The following is a 22,322-nucleotide window of genomic DNA, read 5'->3' on the forward strand; positions in this document are numbered from 1 at the left end:
CTCTTTTCTTTTCTCTTCTCTTTTTCTTTCTTTTCTTTTCTTTTTCTTTTTCTTTTCTTTTCTCTTTTTTTTTTTTTTTTTTCCTTTTTCTTTTCTTCTCTTCTCTTCTCCTTTTTCTTTTCTTCTCCTTCCCGAAGCTTCCTCCCCTCCTCCTCTCTTTCCTTCCTTCTCTCCCGATCTCCCCCTTCCTCTCTTCTCCGACGATGGCAGGACGGCGAGCGGAGGGGAGGATGGCGAGCGGAGGGAGACGGCCCACGACCGGCGGCGTCCGCGGCCAAGCCCCGCGGCATCCCCGGCCGAGCCCGCGGCCGAGCTCTTGGCTTCCCCGGCCGAGCCCGCGGCCGAGCTCTCGGCTTCCCCGGCCGAGCCCGCACCGGCGACGCTCACGGCCGTACACGGCAAGTCCCCTCCTCCTCTCCTTTCTCTCTCTCTCCTTGGTTCCGATCGGAAGCCCTAGCCATTTCGGCCGGTCCTCCGGTCTTCTTCTTCTCCTCCGGCCGGATCTACGGCCTCTTCCTCCTCTCTCTTTCTTTCTTTCTTTCTTTTCTTTGGTCCTTCCCTCCGGCACCACCCCCTATTCTCTCTCTCTCTCACTCCCAAACCCTCTCTCTTCCTCTCTCCATTCTTCCCCTGTGAAGGAAGAAGGGGGTTTTGGGAGGGCCGAGCCACAGTCGGCAGTGCCACGGCCGAGCTCGCGGCGTCCACAGCCGCGCCTGCGGCTGAGCCCACGACCGCGCCTGCGGCCGATGCCCGCGGCCACACACGGGTGAGTCCCCTCTTCCCTCTCTCCTTCTTCTTCTTTCTTTCATTTTCTTTTCTTTCCTCCCTTCTTCTTCTTCACTGAGACCCCCTATCCCACTGAAGAAGAAGAAGGGGAATGGACTCCGGCCGACTGCAGCCCCCTACCGAGAGCCGGCAGTGACTGCAACTGAGGTCCATGGAGTCCCTCCTCTATTTTTATTTTGGTAACAGGAGCTTACCATTTCCGGGGATGACCTGCGGTGCCTCCTCTCCAACACCTCTGCCGACTTAGGGGTTCCTCCTTCCTCTTGGAGCTTCCGGGCTCTCTCTCTTTCTCTCGTTCGGTGTTTAGGGGGTCTGTCATTTTGGGGTTGCCGGCATAGGCTTAAAGGACTGTTTAAGGATGAGACCCCCTCTGAGAGGTCCCTTCCCTCTCCATTCCTCCATACCTCGGGACTGGCCGCCGCCCCCCTTGTCTCCGGCGCGCCGGCAGCGGCTGTCAGCAGGGGTGAGGGTCACCCCTCCCTGTCGGTCTTATCCCTTCGTTTTTATTATTTTTTTATTTCAATCCTTATACAGCACTGCCCACAGTGGAATTTGGGCCCAACCCTTAACTGGGCCCATTTCTTATTGGGCCTAGTAGGTTCTGGGCCCGGACATTACAATGATGATTCCAGATTCAAGAGCGTGATGAGGGAGCTCTCAAGTATCTAAAGGATATCAAGTGGTGCAGAATAGATAATCCCAAGGGTTTCAAGCTTGAGTTTTTCTTTGATCCTAATCCTTATTTCAAGAATGCCATCCTGACAAAAACGTATCATATGATTGATGATGAAGAACCGATCCTAGAGAAAGCAATAGGGTATTTTCTTTTCTATTTATTGCTAAATATTTTTCTTATAAGTTTTTCCTTCGCTATTTAAAATCTCATGCCGTTGTTCATATGTTGCAGGACTGAAATTGAATGGTTGCCAGGAAAGTGCTTGACTCAGAAGCTTCTGAAAAAGAAGCCAAAGAAGGGCTCAAAGAATGCCAAGCCCATTACCAAAACTGAAGAATGTGAAAGTTTTTTCAATTTCTTTAGTCCACCTCAAGTCCCTGATGATGATGAGGATATCGATGAAGACATTGTAAGTTGACATCATTACCTGCCTTCCTGGAGAAAAATAAGAAACTATAAGGACTAAATCATATTAAAACAATGGCTTATCTTTTGCCTCTTTGAACAGGCTGAGCAGCTACAGAGTCAGATGGAGCAAGATTATGATATTGGGTAAGCCCTTTTTTCTCCCTCAAGCAGCCAACCAAACCTACTGCAGGTTGAAGAAAAAACAGGTTAGAGGGAGGTGTTGATTATGGAAAAAAAACAAAATCAAGTTAACATTTGCAGAGGCAGTTTTTGATTATCTCATCTCTGGCATTTTGGTTGCTAGTTCTTATAATGATTTGCCTATAAGATCAGGATTGAGATAAGCCTTCTGATTACTGTGTAAGCTCATGCATGCTCCTAGATGATGCTGAGTGGGTGGTGTCATTGTCCTGCAGGTCCACTATCAGAGACAAGATTATTCCTCATGCTGTTTCGTGGTTCACGGGGGAGGCTGTTCAGGAGGATGATTTTGAGGACTTAGAAGAGGATGATGAAGATGAAGATGGGGAGGATGACGAGGAAGAGGATGAGGAGGATGAAGATGATGATGAAGAAGAAGAGGAAGAGGAAGGAAAGACCAGGAAGAAGGTATGTGTCTGAGATTTCTAAATTTTACTCTTTTTAGGTCTGAAATATTTGAGAATGGTGTGCTTACTTTTCATCTGCTTTTTTTTTTTTTTTTTTTGGTAAAAACTTTTGATCTGCTTTATTGTCCCAAGCAGACAGCTACAACAAAGAAGGTGAGATATCTACTCACCCACTTGATCTTAATCTGCATAGTTCTTAATCTATATTCTAAATGATGGTTATCTTACTGCAGAAGAGTGGAGGGGATGGTCAACAAGGGGATCGGCCCGCGGAGTGCAAGCAGCAGTAAGGCTTTTCTGGAATGAAGTATTTTTCGGGCTTTCTAGAGTGTAGGTTGAAGTATCTGTTTTCAGGTGTTGGCTAAGTGAAGTGATGCGTTCTCATTCCATGCTGTTGTTTTATGTGGAAAATATGAAGAAGAGGAAGTTTTGGTGTCTTCGACATTTTTATACTACCTTTAGTTTATTCTTTTACTCGCCTTGCGGGAGACGGTTGTTAGATTATTTGTATGCCTTTTTGGTCGGGGAAGATTTTTGTACTGCCTTTCTAGCGTATACCCGGATGAACTATTAATTGTTATATTTATATATAATGATTATTGTGCCTTCCTGATTTTTGAATATGATGCTAGTATGCTTTCATGGTTCTGAATGTACTGCAGAGGCTTCTGTAATTTATGTTCCTTCTCAAAGTTGTAGAGGGATCCATGGTTTATGGTGAATGCCTACATCCATTCTGTCTTGAGAATTTTGTAATTCCTTTTTGTGCTGTGGTATTATTGTCTTGAATTTTAGGGAAAAATAAGAACAAGACGATGCTTTTTTTTTTTGTTAAAAAATAGTACGGAGAATAATTGATTCAAATAGTTTTGTTGTGAACTGTGAAACATGGATGCCCCTTGAATCGACATCTAGTATATTCTCTCCCCTCCCAGGCACATCTACTGTATTCTCTTCCTTTTATTAGTCATTTCTCATAATATGCCAATAAAATGCTTTGGAGATTCGTTATCGCGGCCTACCTCATGCTATTGCCAATGTTATGTTCAGCTGCTCTCCAAAAGTTACTGCAAGTTTCTGCAAGTTACTCCAAATGTTATACTATTGCCAATGCTTTGTATTTAATGTTATCGCGGCCATTTGGATTCTAAGGGAGACCACCCCCAAAAGTTACTGCAAGTTGCTTGGCCAATCTTCATACAGCACTCTTGATGGAGCTCTCAATCTTCCCACCATTATAGAAATCTTTTTGGTCTGGATGAAAATACAGCATGCCCACCTGTCTGGAGGACTGCAAGAAGAACTGCCATGCAACGAGTTTCTCGTTCTAACCCATGGTTAACGACGCTTTATTGCGTCGCTCAAGTAGCATACACCGACGCTTTTAAGTGTCGGCATAGTCCAACACAAAATACGGTGGGAAGCGTGGGTTGAAGTACGCCGACGCTTTTAAGCGTCGGGTTTGTATAAAATGAACGACGCTTTTAAGCGTCGGCATAGTGGTTGAAGTACACCGACGCTTTTAAGCGTCGGGTTTGTATAAAATGAACGACGCTTGAAAGCGTCGGCATAGTCCAACACAATACGGTGGGAAGCGTCGGTTGAAGTACGCCGACGCTTTTAAGCGTCGGGCTTGTATAAAATGAACGACGCTTAAAAGCGTCGGCATAGAGCGACGACGCTTTTTTTACGCGTCGGGTTAAACCCGACCCACGCCCACCTGCCCGACGTCTGACCCACGCTTTGCGATGCGTGGGCTGGAAATTCGCCGACGCTTAAAAGCGTCGGAAGAGACCAAAAAAAAGCGCCGGGAGATATTCTTTCTTTTGTAGTGTTCAGATAATTGATGAAGTAAAACAATTCTTAAGTCATAAGTTTGATATGAAAGACTTGGGACAAGCTGACTTAATTTTAAATACCAAAATAATTAGAAGTGGAAATAGTATTGAGCTATCCCAAAGTCATTATGTTGATAAAATACTCAATAAATTTAATTATACCGATTGTCAGCCTGTCTCTACTCCATTTGATCCCTCTACTCATATTAAAAAGAACTTAGGAACTCCTGTCCTTCAAAGTCTATATGCTCAAATCATAGGCTCACTAGGATTCCTAACAAATTACACCAAGCCAGACATAGCATATGCTGTAAATAGACTTAGCAGATATACTGTTAATCCAAATAGAGATCACTGGACAGCATTAGAAAGGATCCTTAGGTATCTTAAGGGTACTAAGTCCTATAGTTTGCACTTTAGTGGATTTCCAGCTGTTCTAGAAGGTTATAGTGATGCCAACTGGATCAGCGATACCTTAGATATTAAATCGACCACAGGATATGTCTTTCTTCTAGGAGGAGCTGCTGTGTCTTGGAAATCTACCAAACAAACTTTAATATCTAGGAGTACCATGGAGTATGAACTGATAGCTTTAGACACTACTAGCACTGAGGCTGAGTGGCTTAGAGATCTACTAATAGATCTTCCAGTAGATGAGTCACCTTTACCACCTGTCTCCTTACATTGTGACTGTAAATCTGCAATAGATAAATGCAACCAAGAAAATGCCAATGTAAAAATGAACAGGCACTTAAAAGTACGTCATAAATCATTAAGATATAAATTGAAAAATAATGTTATTGCCTTAAATTTTGTAAAATCAGAAAATAATTTGGCTGATCAGCTTACAAAAGGTTTATCTAGAACAGTGGTTCTAAAGTCGTCGAGGGGGATGAGGCTTAGCCCATAAAGATAAATCACCACGGTGGGAACCCAACCTTAAGAGGTTCAATGGGTAGAAACAAACCGGAGTGGGACTAAGAGGAGCACTATTTCATGTTTTCCTCATCCCTATGGCACTAGTGCTCATAAAAGCAAGTGGTAGGATGAGTTCGTTTGTATAACTCTTAATGAGTCCGAGACCCAAGAGGCAGGAGCTTCCTTGCTAGCTTCCTTATTAGGACTCACCTATATGTGCAGTCGTGAGGCCGCGATTATGGAAAATGGGCGATTCCCTAAAAAGCACATGATAGATACCTGCGCATGGCCATAATAACGCAACCCTCTTAGAATCCAGATCGGGCTATATTATGTGTGCTGTTGATTTAATCTGAGCCATGGACTGAGGTTCAAGATTAAGACCACCTTAGCTCCACAGATGTAATCAATTGTCACTAAGTGAAGGTTCAAGCCGAAAGGTACCTACACCTATTACATAATATAAGATATCCAGCATTTTGTTTTGATTTTAAAATTATAAAAAAAATTAAAATTAAAAAAAATATTAATTTTTGTGGGGGATTGTGGGAAAAATTAATGGCATTTGGGTTTATTAGGCCGCGTGCTCATTTAAACTTGGAAACGCCCGTTGGTTTCTTTGGAAATAAGGGACGCGCGCAGCGGGCTGGCGCACGTTGCCAACGGACGCGTGCCAGCCCCTTTGGCCTCCGCGTTTGAGAACGAAAACGGCCGGGTGTTTTGAGGAAAGATTTAAATGCGCACGCGGCCGAGTGTCGGGCCGCATGCGCGTTTGAAAATAAAAACGCCCCACAGTGTTTTGCGCGGAATTAAATGAGGCGCTTAATTATCGCGGACGGGTCCGCAAAAGACCATATTGCCCCTGTAATAAATTCCTATATAAACTCCCCTATTTCATCCTATTCAAACACGGAAAAATTTGAGAAAAATAGTCAAAAAATTCTGAAAAAAAATTCTTCTTCCTCTTAGCCACTTCTAATTTTTATTTTTACATTTTTATTAAGTTTATTTTGTTCTTTTCATTCCGTTCTTTGCTGGATCTGCAAGTCCGATCGGGTTCACTTTGACTTCTTCCGAGACGTGCCGAAGAAGAAGTTGTAGGGTCGTCGTATCTCCGAGAAGGATTGCCAGAAGATCCGTACGTGGGGGTAAATACTTCTTTGGGACAGCGTCTATGCGCTTCGACCTGCCTTCAATCAGGCTACTTTCTTCTACTTTTATTTTTAATTCAATATTAGTAGATTTGTAGGATTTGAAATTTTATGATATAAATTTATTAAATGCATAGATTTATTTTGTGCTAGATTAGATTTATTTTGCATTGAAATAAAATTATTTGGATGACGAATAATATGCATGTATATTATTCCCTTTAAGATTTTTTATTAATTGAATTAATAGATTTATTTGTTTATTTATATGATATATTGCTAACAGTAACTGAATGTAACTAATCTAAAATTCAAAAAGAAGAAACTTTCGGATGATGGAGTTCTGAGTTAGTTTCAACTGGTTTCCATTTCAACAGTCACTGTCATGAAACGTTTAAACCGTTTGAAACGTTATGGCTGTTTGGATTGGAGTTCTCATGGGAAGAAGCTGCATTGCTGGGAAGAGAGGTTCTGGTGTCTTGAGAAAGAAGAGTAACAGCTTTCCTCGATCGATGACTCCTCAAGTCCAGAAATGGCTCAGGCCCCCAAATGCAATGCAGACTCAGCTCCTCAAGTTTCTGGAGATCGGAAGTTAGGACAATACTTTTACTATGACTCCCCTCTCTATGAAGAGACTGGTTTTTGGATCCCTGTTTCAGTCCCACCCATATTGGAAATTGATCACGAGGAGTGGAGTAGGGGATTCTGTTCCAATGGGGCATTCTTCCCTCAGGGTGATATTGTTGGGACCACTTTGCTGGAGAAGAGAAGGAGATGACCATGTGGGATGTGGTCTCCGGGATGCTACTTGCAGTCAGAGGCAAAATGAAGGCCCTTCAGTCAGGTGAGCTTCAAAAATACAGGATGTCTTCCATATCGGCCGGCATACTTGAGCAAGCTTGGAAGGAGATGGCACATACTCTCACAGAGACTAATTTTGGGAACGTAAAGGATATTCTTGATGCAGAGCCACCAAAATGGTTGCCTGATAGTGCGGCATCTGCTTGGATGATCTGTAATGTCCGTTTTCATCCAATATTGTGCTCTTGGCACCGCTGCCGGTTTTGTGGTGGCATTTTCTTTGATGAGTGTTCAAAAGGCAGGAGCTTGTTGCCTTCAAAATTTTCTATGTGCGGCTCGAGCCTGTTCAGCTTTATTTGATGGATCAAGTTAGTCATGCCTCGCAGTTGCCCACTTATAATCTGATAGATCTCAGCACCTTAAGTAGAGGTGGCAAAATATGACCCGACCTGCCAACCCGATCTGTGTTCGACCTGCCATAAACAGGTTTGGGTTTGGCCTAAATAGGTTTGGATCATAAACAGATCGACTCGTTTAACCTGTTTATTAATTGGGTCGGATACAGGTTTTAGATGTCTGACCCGTTTAAACTGTTTAACTCGTTTAAATGTTGGGCAGATTAAACAGGTCTAAATAGGTTAAACGGGTTAAACAGGTCTAAACAGGTTAGACGAGTTTAAACAGATCTAAACAGGTCGGGTTGGGCAGGTTAAAAAGGCTGGGTTGGGCAGGTTAAACAGGTCTAAATAGGTTAAATGGGTTGGATTGAGCAAACAGGTTAAACAAGTCGGATCGGATTGGGCAAACAGGTTATCTATTTATTAAACAGGTTAAACGGGATGGGTCGGGTCGGGTTACCTGTTTATTAAACATGACTGGTTCAGGTTGTAATTTCTGATCTATTTAATAAACAGGTCGGATTCAAATTTATGATTTTCTGACCCGACCTGCATGTGACCCAACCCGTTTATGACCCGATCCGACCCGATTGCCACCCCTAACCTTAAGGTCATGGTTGAACTTCCCATGGGGACAGACTATGGAGTATGAAATTTACAAAGCAGCAAATATAATTCATGGTTATGACAAGGTAAACCTCGTTTCTTGAATTTCTATTTCTGATTAATGCTAATGTGCTCGGGTGTTGCGTTTTATCAAATTCCACATTAAGCTTTTCTTACTTGCAACTGAGCTGAATTCACCATTCATAGATCCATAAATTTTCAGTACAACTGCTCGGCTTGTACTTTTGGAATGTGTCGGGACAAAAAAATAGAAGTGCCTGTCAGTGCTTAACAAAGGTGGTCATGCTCCATTGTGACTAAAATCTTGTTAGTTTATTATCATATGATAGTCATCATTTAGAAGGGCACATTTTTACTCCTGCAGAACCTGCTTAGTTGCTACCACAACTGTAGCTCCAATATATCATATAATCATTAAGATGTTCTCTGGTATTTTTAATCCATTTGACAAATGACTTTTTGGTTCGGCGACTGAGGCACCATCTTTCTGATGGGGCCATTGTGGGATGCCTTAATATTTCCTTTATCTGTCTGTGTAAATTAATTTGTGGGTCCAATAAAAGAAAAATCAATATTGAGTCGTCTTTGATCAGAATATTAACTTTGAATAAAAATAACATATTACTTCTACATCCACTATTTTCTACCATAACATGATCTTCTTACCCCAACAAGCACTTTTTAGAAGTTTTTTGAAGGCTTGAAGTTGTGTTGTCTTTCCATGGAATATGATGGAGATTAAGGCCTTGTCTGTATGTTGATTTTCCTTGTTGGTGTAATATCATGCAACAGTTTGGAAGGATTAGGAAGAGGAGACAAAAAAGGAAACGTTTGTTAGATCAAGAGAAATTAGTACATTATAGGAATACTATAATTTGATATTTTAAGTGGATTTGAATATCCTGAAAAGTTGGAGGTTATAGGATTGGTGGCTTCTTCCTGCCTCTGAAACTTTTTCCTCTCCATGCTTCCTCTTCTCACCCCTTCCCTATCATATGAGAGAAATCCTATGCATAAGGGCAAGGAGCACCTGAAAAGGGCCTAATGTATTCTGAACTTAAAGAGTTGATGTTTTCCGGCTTTGCAATGGTTCTTACAGCATGTTGACAATAATTTCTCGGATTGGTTCAGACCTGAGAAGTCCATTCCCAGAGCTATTCTAAGAGAAGCAAAAGGCCTTGCAATACTTACCATTATAAAGGTTGGAGTAATATTGGGACTGGGCTGGCATTGTTGGGTGAGCAGCTGAGACCAATTTACGTGCTGGTGATGTTGGTTATGCTTCTTGGGACACGTACGGTTGCAGCAAAGGTAATTTAAATCGGTTATATTTTCTTGACATAATCAAAGAAAATTTTTTCTTACATTAATTCATTTGCATGCATTTCAAGAGAATACTCCATGAAATAGCACAATAACTCTGATTTATGTCCGCTGTTCTTTGTTGCTGGCTGCAAATAGCTATACTTTTGATATTATGGATAAACCATAGGTGATGTCTTATGAACATGCATGATTTCCAATCAGAAATTGGTGGATAATTTTAGTAACAGATACGTGGTATCTTAGAAATTGGTGGATAATTTTTTGGAGCACACCACACAAAAAAAATGGTGCCGAACATATAGAAATCAAGATGAAGTTAATTGCTGGCAATTGAAGTTGTTGAGAGGATTTAGGCAAGAAATATGGGATTGCAATAGTGATAACAACTGAGTTACACACATTTATTGGGCCTATCCGATGATAGATGTGAAGTAATGATGAGTGCGGCAAGTAACACAATTGAAAAACAAGGTTAAGTTGACATCAGAAATGGATTTCACTGGAGGTTTATATTGGTCTATTTTTTACTGTATTTGGATATTTGGACATCATTTATCTTTGCACACTAAGCCAAAAGAGAGAAAACCCCTGGCCTGGGAAGAAAATTTTCTCTCCTTTTTTTCTTTCTTATTGAAAAAGAGAAAAGGAGAAAAATTTCCCCTTTAGAGTCCCTTTTCCGTGAGGCCATATTACCACCCTTCTCTTGCCTTTCTCTCACCCCTTCCCCTGTTTATTCTTTTCTCCAGTTTCACTCCCTCTCCAGCAATTATTGCCCTCTCTGACTTCCCCATGATTTTCATTTCTCAGTAGAGTTGCTACATATGTAAGTGCAATCCATGGTATGAATCGAATGTGTAAGAGCATCGTCCATGACAACACAAATCAAAGAGTCACTGCTGTAAAACCATATCAGTCCTCAAGTATCCCATGTCTTGTATGAAGGGCTTTGCCATCACTAGTTGAAGAAGGAAAACGCTTGTTTGATGAGCAAAAGCTTTGTTGTTGTTTAGGTAACATAGGATGTACCCGAATTTCCTTCATATTGAAAGATCATCTCATCTACAGCTCAAAATTTCTCCTAATTGAATCTGTCCTCTAGTTGCCTCACACTTATGCCCATCACTTTTCGTTGCTGCCCCCATCTTCAACCCTCTTCCCTAATCATGCACTTACCATCAAACCTGTCATCACCTAACGCAACTGTCCCCTAGCTTCTTCTGCTTGCAACCGTCTCTGGATGGACATGGTGGTTGGTTTGGGAGCAAGAACAATCATGGTACATGAAAAAAATGTATTATATGGGCATCCTTTCGTTGCTTGTGCTTGAGCATGTTCTTAATGTAATTCAACTCATGTTTATCGATGATCCCTGATCCTGTCCAAATGTGTTATTCGGGTGCCGTGCCAAATGAAACAGATATAGTCAAAGAAAAAAAAATGAAACAGATATAAAGCAATTGACATGTTACATGACAAATGGCAGATGACAATCCTGTTCACTTTGTTGTCTTACTAAACCAGTCCTTTGGTAAAAAAGAGAGAGTAGATTTAAGGTTTTCATCCATTAAGAGCTCATGAGTTATCATAGTATCAACTCAATCTCATCTTGCTATTCTTGTTTCCCTGGTCCCTTTTTGCATGAGCCTCCAAAGTTTTTTCTTTATGAAACATACTTTTTTTAAGTCAAAAACGGCTTTTCATTTCATATAACTCCAACGTGAGTACAGTTAGCCAGATCAAGTAAAAGTAAACAAGATAATGAGTGTAGAATACTGTCTGCACTAGTCCAGATAACCTCTCCGGAGTATCGGCCTACATAAGAAGTAATCCAATCAACTACGTTGTTCGCCTTCCAATATACATGAACTGTCTGACAGGAGGTCAGCTCCCTCACTAATCTGCAAGTGTCCCGTATCAGCGGATGGTCATCCTCATATCTATCCACTCTCCGAATTCAATCAATCAGCATAGAGGAATCCTCCTCAAGGTATAGACAGTCAGCCCCCAGCACTCGCCTAGCATGCTGAATACCCTCCTAGGTAGCCCGTAGTTTCGCTCCCACTGCAGTCATACCTAGTGTACTCCATCCTCCCGCAGCAATAAAACTGCCTCCCTGGTCTCTAATCACAAAACCCACAATACGAAGAGCAGTCCTCCAATGCTCTTTGATGTATAGGAAAAGTCAAACATAAAAGGAAGAAGACATGATACTAAAATTAGATATTGCATCTATCTTAGCGGTGCAACTTGCAAGGACCCAAAAAGTGTTATGCAGTACCAACTACCATGCGCAAGAAATTTGATTTGTTTCTTTTAAGCTATTGTATTAAGTATAGTATGTTTTGCAGGTGCAATTGTAGGATGCTCACTTGAAGGAACTCAAGGAAGTATGGTGGCAACCCACACTTCTGAAAATTGCCGTTTCTATGGTTCATCAATCATGGTATCCGGTATACTTCTTGGCTCATTGCCTAAGCCACCTGCTGCTGCTGTTATTTATCATGCTTTATCCGATCTATTCGAGAAGCTAAAACAATACTGACTCAGCTTCAGAGTTGGGTTCATTCATACACATAAAGGAAGAGAGAGAGAGAGAGAGAGAGAGAGAGAGAGAGAGAGCCCCGTTGCCTTTAAGATCTTGGTGCTGGCTTTTGGTTCGAGGGCAGCCCAGACTCTTTTCGTTCTCTCCGCAGTTTCTAGTGCGTGAATGATTGTCCAGCTAATGCTTCAGAAGCCGATTTATTTATAGATGGAAACGCTCGGGAATTGGCAGAACTGCTCTGCTGGATCGACTTGAATATTTTGTACATAAAACTGCCGGACTGACTTGAATATTTTGTACATAGGTCTGTTGCTTTGAATTCCATTTTATGCTCCGCTTGTTTTCAATATGCTTCTTTTATGTTGGAATCTCCTTGTTTGCAATCTTTATGATGGATCCGCATCAAGCATAACAGTCGTCAGGAATAAATTTCCAGTGTAGTTTTTCTTCTTATCATTTTCCCGTGATCTCAGCTACGTTTGCCTGCAGGTCCCAGACATTGTTGAACATAGGTTTTTGGGACGACTTCTGACAGGGAAACCATATTGTTCTAGCTTGAGCCTGCTGCTGAAACATTTCAAAACTCTGACAACTGATTCTCTTTCAGCTGCAGCTTATATAACAAAAGAATGGATAAATGCTTGCGGTTTAAGATCTTATTTAAATTGCTTGGCTGGTGTTTATAAGCGTGAGCATTGTATTCTCTCGCTGGCCAGCACAGCAGACGACTGACAGACAAGAGGATGCCATCTTATTCCATACTTCAACCTCATCTTTCTCCATACAAGCTCAGAGAACGCAGAACCCATGAAAGAAAGGGATATTATCTCGCACAACATCAACATCTGCTATGTTCGATTTCTGAGAATTTAAATTGCACATCGCTCTTCAATAGGCAGCAAAAATAAAGAATTGCCATCCTGAAGAGCATTTTTTTTTGGAAAGAAATTGACTCTAGGTAGATAAGCCTTGACACAGGTAGAACTTATGCTTTTTAACTGCCAATTAAAAAACAAGACATTCTCACAGCTTGAGTACAACGTTGCAGGGGATGAAACGCAAAAGAACAATAAAAGTGCTGCATGGATGATGATATATAACAATGCGAATTAGAAAAACGGGTGGTAAAAGTAAATCCATGTAATCTAAAATATAATGTTAAAACAGCAAAAAGAATTCCACACGAACCTTACTCACAATACCCTGTCCCTAGTCCCCTCATTCTTCTCAGAAACTTCTAATTTTTGCCATTCCTTCTACCGCACTCTCTAGGGCATAACTCAGATTCACTGTTTTTTGAAACAGAATTAACCTATTTCAATCTCCTGAAAGGGGACGAGAAACTACTGATGGCATCTTGAACCCTCTCTACCTCTCTATTAGCAGCACATTAACAGAAACAGGAGAAAGAGATGTTTATGATCTTGAATGCTGGTCAGGCACCAGATCTGGTCCTTGAGCTTCCAAGGGTAAGCTCCAGCTCATCGGATGCACATTCCTCATGGATCCTTTCTCCCTCCCAGGGCTTCACCAACCCATTTGCTGGAAGATCGCCATTGCTGCTGCTCCCAAATGCAAACTCATCCGAAATGCCATCGGACATCTGAACATCTGCATGTCCTCCACCTGGCACAGGAGAGCACGTCCCGCTCTGTCCTGGAGTCAACATTCTGGACGATCCTGCACCGGCCGATGCCTCCTTGAAGAAGCCAAATGGATTCGAAGAGACAAGGCTGTAGGTGGGCGATGAAGGACCCCCAGATGGGAGGCGGAGCCCTGCAAGCCATGCAGGATCAGGAAGGACCTGACGGCCAGGGCTTGGCGGGGTGGAGGAAGGCAGGAAAGTGTACTGGGCACCTGCCCAAGGTGGCTGGGCTGCTGAGTCATCCCAGTCGGTCTTAATGCGAGGTGATCGAGCAGTTGGGGAACTTAGTGGAGGGGTTACAGGGGCACTGATGGAGCCTCCATGTATGAAGAGATGGTGGGGGTTGGGGAGCTTCGAGGAGGATGTGGAGGAGGAGGCTGAGGAGAGGTTCTTGAGCCAAGGGATGAGGGAATTGCCATCTGTTCCTTTGTAAGCATTGGTGATGTAAGAGGAGGATGGGCTTGGGAAGGAGGATGAGGCCGGGCTAGGGTTATAGGATGCACGAGGGCTTGGCTGGTAAGATGTGCATGGGCTCGGTGAAACTGAGCCCCCTACGGCAACAACATCCATGCGCTCAACTGGCTTACATCCCTGAAAATGATGAACAGAAAAATGCAGGTATTATGACAGGTTAGTGCTTTCAACTTCTGTTTGGCACTTCCCCAGAATCATATACATCTCAAGGCCAAACTATTTGGGATGAAGAAAAGGCATTTGATTTTGGTCGAAACGATATAATAACTATGCTATTATACTGTTATACCATGCATGAATGGGATTCGAAATTATAAGGAAAAAATGTGTAAATTTCGCTACGCAAGTTTTTATTATCAACACTGAACAGAGAGCTGTCTTTAACAAATCTGCCTTATCTAAGGCCGCAATTTTGATAATTTTGTTATCCAGTAACAAACTCGGAAAAATGAATGTGAAAAAGAAAATGACCCAACATGATTGCCTCCTGGAAGCACTAACAGGTTAAAGGATTAGAACTTCGTTAATTGGGTTTGCGGAGTGCACGAAATCATAAACCCATAACTTCAGAATAACTATGTCTCCGCAGGCATGAAGCAGTTGGCTGGGAAGTTTCAAGTTAAAATCCCAACTTCCAAATTTCCCAAAAAATATATATATATTTCTTCCAGCATAGTGGTCTATAATCATCACCAAGTTACCAAAAATTATACATGTGAAAGTGTGTGCGCGTGCGCATAAACCAACCCCAAATACATTGTACTGTCTATGCTCACTCCGCCTAATACCCATTTGATAATGCCTTTTCCCATCAATGTTATGAAACTACATAGTTTAAGGGTTGTTATTAATCCACCTAAACCTCACCTAACGCCTCCATGCGTCACCAATTGGATTCTCCAGCCATTATCGTATAAACCATTGAATGCCTCAATTGGGTTAATTGCCTCAAAAGGCACACAAAAAAAAAAAAAACAAAGGCAACGGGCCAAAGAATTGTTAATATCCAGAAGTGGACAAGATACCCACCACCCAAGTTCAGTAACAGTAACACCACTTGGTCCCAAAATCCTATCCCTTCCCCACCACATTGCATAATTTCATACATAGTGTACCATATGCCACTCCCTTCCCACGTTCCACGTTACGTTACCTAAAAAAGATCTTTAAAGATAACGGTCATATTATAAAGGAAAGTGGAGTGCGAGAGAGATCAGTCAATGTCCCCTCCACCACCACCAACGTACCCTTTACCTTTCCATCCCTTTCTCCCCCTCTAAACTATACTTTCCGGAATGGCGTTCACGTGCCATTCTTCTTTGCTCCCCCTAAATAAGGGAGCTTTAAGTCCTAAAGACAAACCACCATCTCTCTCTCTCTCTCTCTCGCGCGCGCGCGCGCGCGCGAGAAGGGGCATCGCAGCAACGCCTCGCGCGCCGGGAAACGCGTGGGCTTGCCGGAAAAGTGACGGAAAGGAGGGGCATTTTCGTCAGAGGAAGTAATGGGGACCGGCCACCGGACATGGCGTCGTGAGTGCTGCCTAGTGGAACGCGTGGGTTGCGTGACACTAGGGACAAACACCACCGAGGAGGGGCCTCTTCCGTATCACGTTTAAATGACGGATTTGCCCTCCATGCGCAATGGACGGAGGGAGGGTTGCCCTTGGGATATCTAATCCTTGTCAGGGTAAAATCGTCCGCACGGTCCATGCTCCAATAGTTGCCCCAGTCCGGCGCCCAGAATTATTTAGTATTCCATGGAAAAAGGGCAATTTTTTTAGGATTAAACTAGTCTAACGTGCACCGACCGATCTCGAGCCGTCCGTTCCAAACAAAAGAAAAGCAAAAGCATCGCTCCACGTGAGCAGTATATTTTAGCAAATCCAGGGAATGACCACTAGCATGCGCCATGCCGCGCATGTTAGCAAAACTTGGCGGATGAGAAGCGCCGGGGGTCGGAAGCGCGCACGGCGCCTCCCAGCCCCCTCTTCGGGGATGCACGATAGCATGGTGCGGCTATCGTGCACTTTTTGAAAGCTTAATTCGATTTTTTTTCATCTGGAAAATGGAATATATATTGCGTAAAAATAACGGAAATTAGCGAGAATGCGGAGACGGATGCAAAAAAAAAAAAAGCAGCAAAAGGGGGGAGTGGGGTGTGGTCACCTTCCGGTAAGTGGTGCCGTCTTCCTCGACGGTCCAGCCGGCCTCGTTGCAAAGGGCCTTGAGGACTTCGTTGTTGTCGCAGTGCTTCGGGAGCTTGTAGTTGCCGTACATGCGGAGCCCCGCAAAGATCTTCGCGGCGATCGCCCGCCGCCGCCGCTCCCTCCTCTTGTTGTTCTCCCTCTCCCTCCACGTCGGTAGCCTCGTCCCGGATGGCATCTCTCTTTCACTAGATCAAACGAAAAACCTTCTCCGCCGATGGAGAAATCGCTACTGCACGGAAAACCGCGTCCGCGGACCGGAATAACACCCGGTAACGGCAGCGATACAGGATCTGACTCAAATGGAGGAAAAATTTCTCCAAGGAGATGCCCGATATGGCCTTAGATATCCAGTTTCATGGCGATTGCCTACAGAAAACCACCGGAAAACTGGTGGATCCTGGATCTTAAGATACAGAGAATCGAGAAGAGGAAAGGAAGGGATCGAATAGAAGAGATTAGAAAGCGAAAAACGGTTTGGTTTCCGACGCCGGGGAGGTCGCCGGAGCTTGCCGACCGCCCAGCCAAGTTAGCTGAAAGCCAGGGAAGTCCGAGATAGGCCGCGACTGAAAGCAACGGAGGTTTATAGAGGGGATGGGGGCATTAAAGACATGACTGTTCGTAAGTACCCATAACTTTTAACTAAACTACGGGAACGCCACCAATATCAGTGCATATGTTTCGCGTGATCGAGGGATCGAAGGAGGGCAAAGTAGGAAATGATGGTAATTAATCTTGGAGCCATTTGGCACGAGCCGATGCCATCATTAGATGGCTCCTTATGGAAACCGAGACGATTCTGATAATTTCCATGGCATCTCACGGGCTCACGGCCTTTGGCTCAGAGAGAGAGAGAGAAGAAGCGGATAGCCTTGAAATTCTAAGCGGAGACTCGTCAAATCAGGTGCAGGATAATGGAAAGTAATGCTCAGAGGAGGAGAGTGGTGCCTAAAAAAAGCAATGGGCTACGGAAACCTTAGCATTGGCTCGGTCGGCTTGAATAGATTGACGGCTAGATCAGGCTCACATCCATGATCAGACGGTGAGAACAATGCTAACTTTAGCCGATCCGAGGGAAGCCGTGCGCGAAGAAAATGGGGAGAGAGAATAGGAAAAGGATCAGATGAGAGAGGCGGGAAGGACGTCCCTCCACGTGCCGCTCTGCGGCGAGAAACGGCTCCGGGCTCAACCAGTGGGGCCCGCAGACAGCGGACCGCACCCAGCAGCCTCACGTGTACGGCTCATCAGGACAAATCTCCGCGACTCGCGACCGCACACTTAAAATCCCGCTTTCGGTACGGTAGATCTGAACTCCCGCTTAGAAATCTGCGTGCGGGCGCTCGTATCGCCGGTTGCAACCGCAAGACACGGTAGCTTGGACGCAACGGTGGGAACGGAACGGTACCCATCCCACACCTCCCCCGAGCTCCACGTGACGGTGGGTCGTCGAAGGGCAGTGGGCGCTCGTGCGGGGGAGGCGTCGGGCTCCACCCGACGCTGCAGCGGTGGGGTCACATGCAGCCCGATCGGCCTGCCACCCACGTGGCACTGCGTATATTAGAGTTCTAACAATTACGCGATTGCCACGATTGGGGGATCAGGAAAGCCGGAAGAATGCGAGCCGTCGGATCTGAAACGGGCGTCTGCTTTTAAGCCGAACGCTGGACTCCACCACCGAAACGTGGCCTCACGGGCCGCCGGTCACGTGGTTTCGCTGCGCTCGCCGCCCGCTTTCGCGTGCGCTCGTCACGTGGCCCGCGGCCGGTACCGGTTTTTGGAGGCATCTTAGACCGGAGGTGAGGGATTGGCGTGGGCATCCAAAGTGTCACGAGGGTTGCGAACGAATCACGCAATATCTTAATTCTTTCTATTTAATTACGCTAATTAGAATATAATAGTCACAAATTGAGAAAAAAAGAAGCATGAGTAATAGTTTATTAGCACCGTCGTGTTATAATAAAGATAAAAGAAAGTAATAGTTCAAAGATGGTGACGTTAGCGCCTGGATCACCCACATTCGAAGTCAAGGAAACAAATTGAGGGTGAAAGGTTAAGACTTTGTTTGTTTCGTTCTCTACCTGCAAATCCACGAGATTGATAACAAGAATAAAGTGATCCTTCTGTTCTGGTTCCATCCCCTGTTCAGTGTTCACATGTGGAGACAAGTGATTAAAATCTCTGTTTTTTATCAGTCTTTAGCTATTATCCATCAAGGTGCCCCACGTGGCAGCGACTCATCGTTATCAAGGCCCCATGAAACAACTGTTATATCCTTCAGGAAAGAGTGATTGATCTTCTTTGATCTTTTTTTCTATGATAATGATCGTTGAACCATACCTTGCACATCTCTCAAAGAACTCCAAACTTTTTTATCCATCCATATATTTTAAAAAAATTATTGTACGGTCAAATAGTAGATTTATAGGAAGGAACATGAATTCTTTTTTTTGCACTAAAGATGAGCCTTTCTCGTGAGCTATTTTAGGAGCATATATTTCTTACCATAATATTTTAGGAGTTAGCCATGTAGATTTCTTCAATTTATAAAATCAGTTCTGTTTTATATTTTAGTCAAATAATATCTATGTTCCATCTATATAAATATGTGCATTTGATGCCAAATTGTACACTTAAAATAGTACGCATGATAATTTGGTCAGAGAAAAAAAAAAAGAGAGACTAATCTTACAAAAAATAAACAACATTTTTACAAATTTAAAAATGAATGGTCATTTATATAATATACCTTTCCTAGCAACTCAAGGCCCGATGCAACTTTTTCAGCAACTTAAATGAAAGAAATGAGTGGCCACCCATCGCAAATCAGTGGGTAAGCAAAATGGTAATAATACACTCTATGATTTGTTGCTGCGAGATCATTAGATACAGACAATTACCACAGATTGAGATGATAAAATCTCTTGCCTCTAATGCAAGAGCCTTGGATTTGATTCCATCCTAACTGGGATCTGAGATGTATGTTGTCTATGCTCCGAGCCAAGGTCGGAGCATTGCTCGGTCCGAAAAATTTTCAGTGGAGGACTTTTCGATACCTAAATCAGAATAGTGAAGGAATTGTGTGGAAATGAAAAAAATTGTATAAAAAATGTTAAAACGAATTTACATGAGGATTCTCAAATCATCCTTTTATATAGGATAGTATATTGATCTATTACCTCACGACGTGCTTTGATTGTAAGGTAACGGTCAGTTGCACGTTAATAATATAGAAACTATCCTGTGTGAGTAGTACAGGACGGTAATTATGCCGATCGTACATTGACTACAGTGCTACCATACTTGTCGGTCTTTATTAGCACCAACAATTGCACTTCAATTTTTACCAAAGTTGTTCGTCTCGGTTAATACCGAGGTCAAGAAGTCGGCCTAATTTGATATCAAGTTGTCCAACATTTCTTCCATCGGGAGGCATCTTTTCTATTTTCCTAAGAAAAATATCATCAAATGCAGGACCACAAGAAAGAACTGTAGACAAAATTGAAATGGCACGTACTAGATTCGTGTCCGGACCAAACTCATACCAAATCCTGCTCGCTCTTCTTGACTTGTTCCCTTCACTGGTCTTTCCTTTTCCTGCTAGTAAAAACATTCACATCAACCGGAACATTGTTTTCTTCCCTCTCCGGACTTCTTTATTGAGCTAATCTGCCCTCAAGCTCAAGTATTGCCAACTTTTCAAAGCCATCTCTTCCACCGAACAAGTCGAACCTCAGGGAGCAAGAGACTTTTGGTGAACGAAACATAAAAGCCAAAATAGCACCCGGGCAGTCCAAGAGGTTTTATTGAGCCAGAGTTCAGCAAATGGATGCAGTTTTGAGGAATCACCTCGTCATTTTAAATGGTCAAATGATGGCAGGGAAAAGGGATTGGGTGGGGGACAGCAAGTCTTCTTGCAGACTACCTTATCCCGACCAGCCCAGTGGCCACCACTGACCGGATGTCTGCTCCTGCCACCATGACGTCCAAGTTTTATACTCTCATGGCTCTGCCAAAAAATATATATATATTCACCACTCCAAACGGCTCCAGATGCCACCTGCACCACCTTTCCAATTCTCTTGCCAAAAAGCTCGTTAAGGGGAAAAAAAATTGGAATCAATGGATCAGTGTCTATACTTATAATTTGTAATCATACCTGCAGTAGCACAACAGAGCATCTATGTTACTTGTCATGTTCATCAGAAACAATGTTTAGTTCAACTAAAACTAAAGGCAACTGTCAGGAATACATTTGTAGTTTAGCCCAACAATATGCTGATGCTCCAAGAACTAGAAGCCAGGATTCGGTAAATTATATATGTTACGAGGTAGGCAGGCTTAAAAAATTTCCGTAACACAGGGTTTTTTTTCATTTGATGCTATTAGCACCGAAATAAAGGAGGATAAGCAAAGAGGGACAGTTGAAAAGATGCATCAATACCTCGCAAAAGACTGCCTCAAATAACTTGATGCAAAAATTATGCGCACTTCATGCATAATGCCCCTTTGGACCGTCTGACTCTTTGGACCACTGCATTTCCTGCTGGGACATGCTAAGGCATAACTAGATGCCTAAAGGTTTTGCCTTTGTTAGATTTTGGTCAAGGATCGCCTCTCTCTCTCTCTCTCTCTCTCTCTCTCTCTCTCTCACACACACACACACACACACACACACAATCTTTTGTGTTGGATAATCATAAGATTTTCATTGGAGTTTTAAATAACTATTGACATTTTTCTTCCTCCTTGTTCTTCCACTTCCTGTCCTCGTCTCTTATGTTCAAAAATCTGAAACCAAATTAAGAACAAATCAGACCAGGTAACTCAAGGCTTGTTTAATATTATTGATACCCAAATCCTGCCAATCATCTTCTGATGATCTAGAGGCATGGAGGGCACAGATCAACCTCCCCAGTCCATGATGGTGGAAGACGTATGGAGTGCCAACACAAAGAGAAGAGAAAAGCTTGCTGGGATGACTCTAGCCGAGCCTTTTCTGATACTTAAGTCAGTCAGTGCTTTAGAATAATTATGTGAAATAGTAAGAGAAGATATAATAAACAACATCAAAGCAGAGATAATCTGTTCGAATTGTTAGGCCTTGAGTGCCTAGCTTTGAATGCTCGGTCTTGAGTGCTCGGTAGGAGAGCTCGGCTTGGAGTACTTGACCCGGAAGCTTAGTTTGAGAGCTCGGTGTGGCTCTGGTCGGTGGTCACACGTCCCATACCTACAGTGCTCGCATCTCGGGTGACATGGAAGGGTGACCTCTAAGAATGCGCACCCTGGTCTCCAAGGACATGCGTTCTATCTGAAGAGGAGATAACGTGTGGTAATGTTCGTGGAAGAGGTGTCAGGCACAGAGGTAGCTATGAGAGCTTGAAAGCTTCTTCATGGGAACCTCTTACCCTGAGAGCCTCTTCTTGGGAGCTTCTCACTTTGAGAACCTCTCACCATCTATGCTTGGGAGCCTTTGGTCATTCCTCTCCTATTTTGGAGCCCTTTAGTTTTATTTATATAGAAGCGGAAGCATAGATCCATTAGAATTTGGAGGCGAAAATTAAGAGATTGTTGTAACTTTTTTCTTATTTGGATTCAAATCTGATATAATTTTCTTCTTTATTTGGATCCCAATAGAATTTCAAATTCAATTTTTTTCAAAACACTTGCTACATCGACCTATAATGGGCGAATTAGATTTAGGCCACATCAAGTATTGTTGTTGTTTTATGTTTTGTTTCTATATAAATTAGTGAGTGCTACATGGACTTGATGTCGTAGCATTTGCAAGCTTAAGCTACTTCTTGTTTTTACTTTTGCTATTTTTAGAAGCAATAAATCTTGGCTGCCAAAAGCTACAAAGATTAATTCATAAATAACTTAGAAACAAAATGCTTCCTGTTGAGGGAATGCAGGTTCCCCCG

General features: G+C 43.1%; 2 protein-coding genes and 1 pseudogene across 2 annotated transcripts; 2 read left to right on the forward strand and 1 right to left on the reverse strand.

Annotated features, from left to right (window-relative positions):
* Positions 1–1,412: 1,412 nt before the first annotated feature.
* LOC120110446 (nucleosome assembly protein 1;1-like) lies at positions 1,413–3,101 on the forward strand (the record flags this gene model as incomplete). Its single annotated transcript, XM_039125424.1, has 6 exons — positions 1,413–1,603; positions 1,694–1,871; positions 1,971–2,014; positions 2,287–2,479; positions 2,614–2,631; positions 2,712–3,101. Coding segments are annotated over 6 exons (681 nt in total), but the record flags the coding sequence as incomplete, so codon positions are not given.
* Positions 3,102–6,917: 3,816 nt separating this feature from the next.
* Positions 6,918–12,811, forward strand: LOC103711625 (annotated as a pseudogene).
* Positions 12,812–13,199: 388 nt separating this feature from the next.
* Positions 13,200–16,989, reverse strand: LOC103711616 (protein BZR1 homolog 3). Its single transcript, XM_008797844.4, has 2 exons — positions 16,364–16,989; positions 13,200–14,315 (listed from the first exon to the last, which is right to left on the reverse strand). The coding sequence occupies exons 1-2, from the start codon at positions 16,577–16,579 to the stop codon at positions 13,515–13,517; spliced, it is 1,017 nt and encodes a 338-aa protein (XP_008796066.1). The 5' UTR covers positions 16,580–16,989; the 3' UTR covers positions 13,200–13,514.
* Positions 16,990–22,322: the final 5,333 nt, after the last annotated feature.

Source organism: Phoenix dactylifera, chromosome 4 (assembly GCF_009389715.1).
Source record: "Phoenix dactylifera cultivar Barhee BC4 chromosome 4, palm_55x_up_171113_PBpolish2nd_filt_p, whole genome shotgun sequence".
Taxonomy (NCBI): Eukaryota; Viridiplantae; Streptophyta; class Magnoliopsida; order Arecales; family Arecaceae; genus Phoenix; species Phoenix dactylifera.

Coding starts and splice junctions, on each gene's coding strand:
- LOC103711616 (XM_008797844.4), bottom strand. CDS start 16,579: ATGCCATCCGGGACGAGGCTACCGACGTGGAGGGAGAGGGAGAACAAC. Junction 14,316..16,363: donor ACGGCACCACTTACCGGAAG/GTGACCACACCC, acceptor CATCATTTTCAG/GGATGTAAGCCAGTTGAGCG.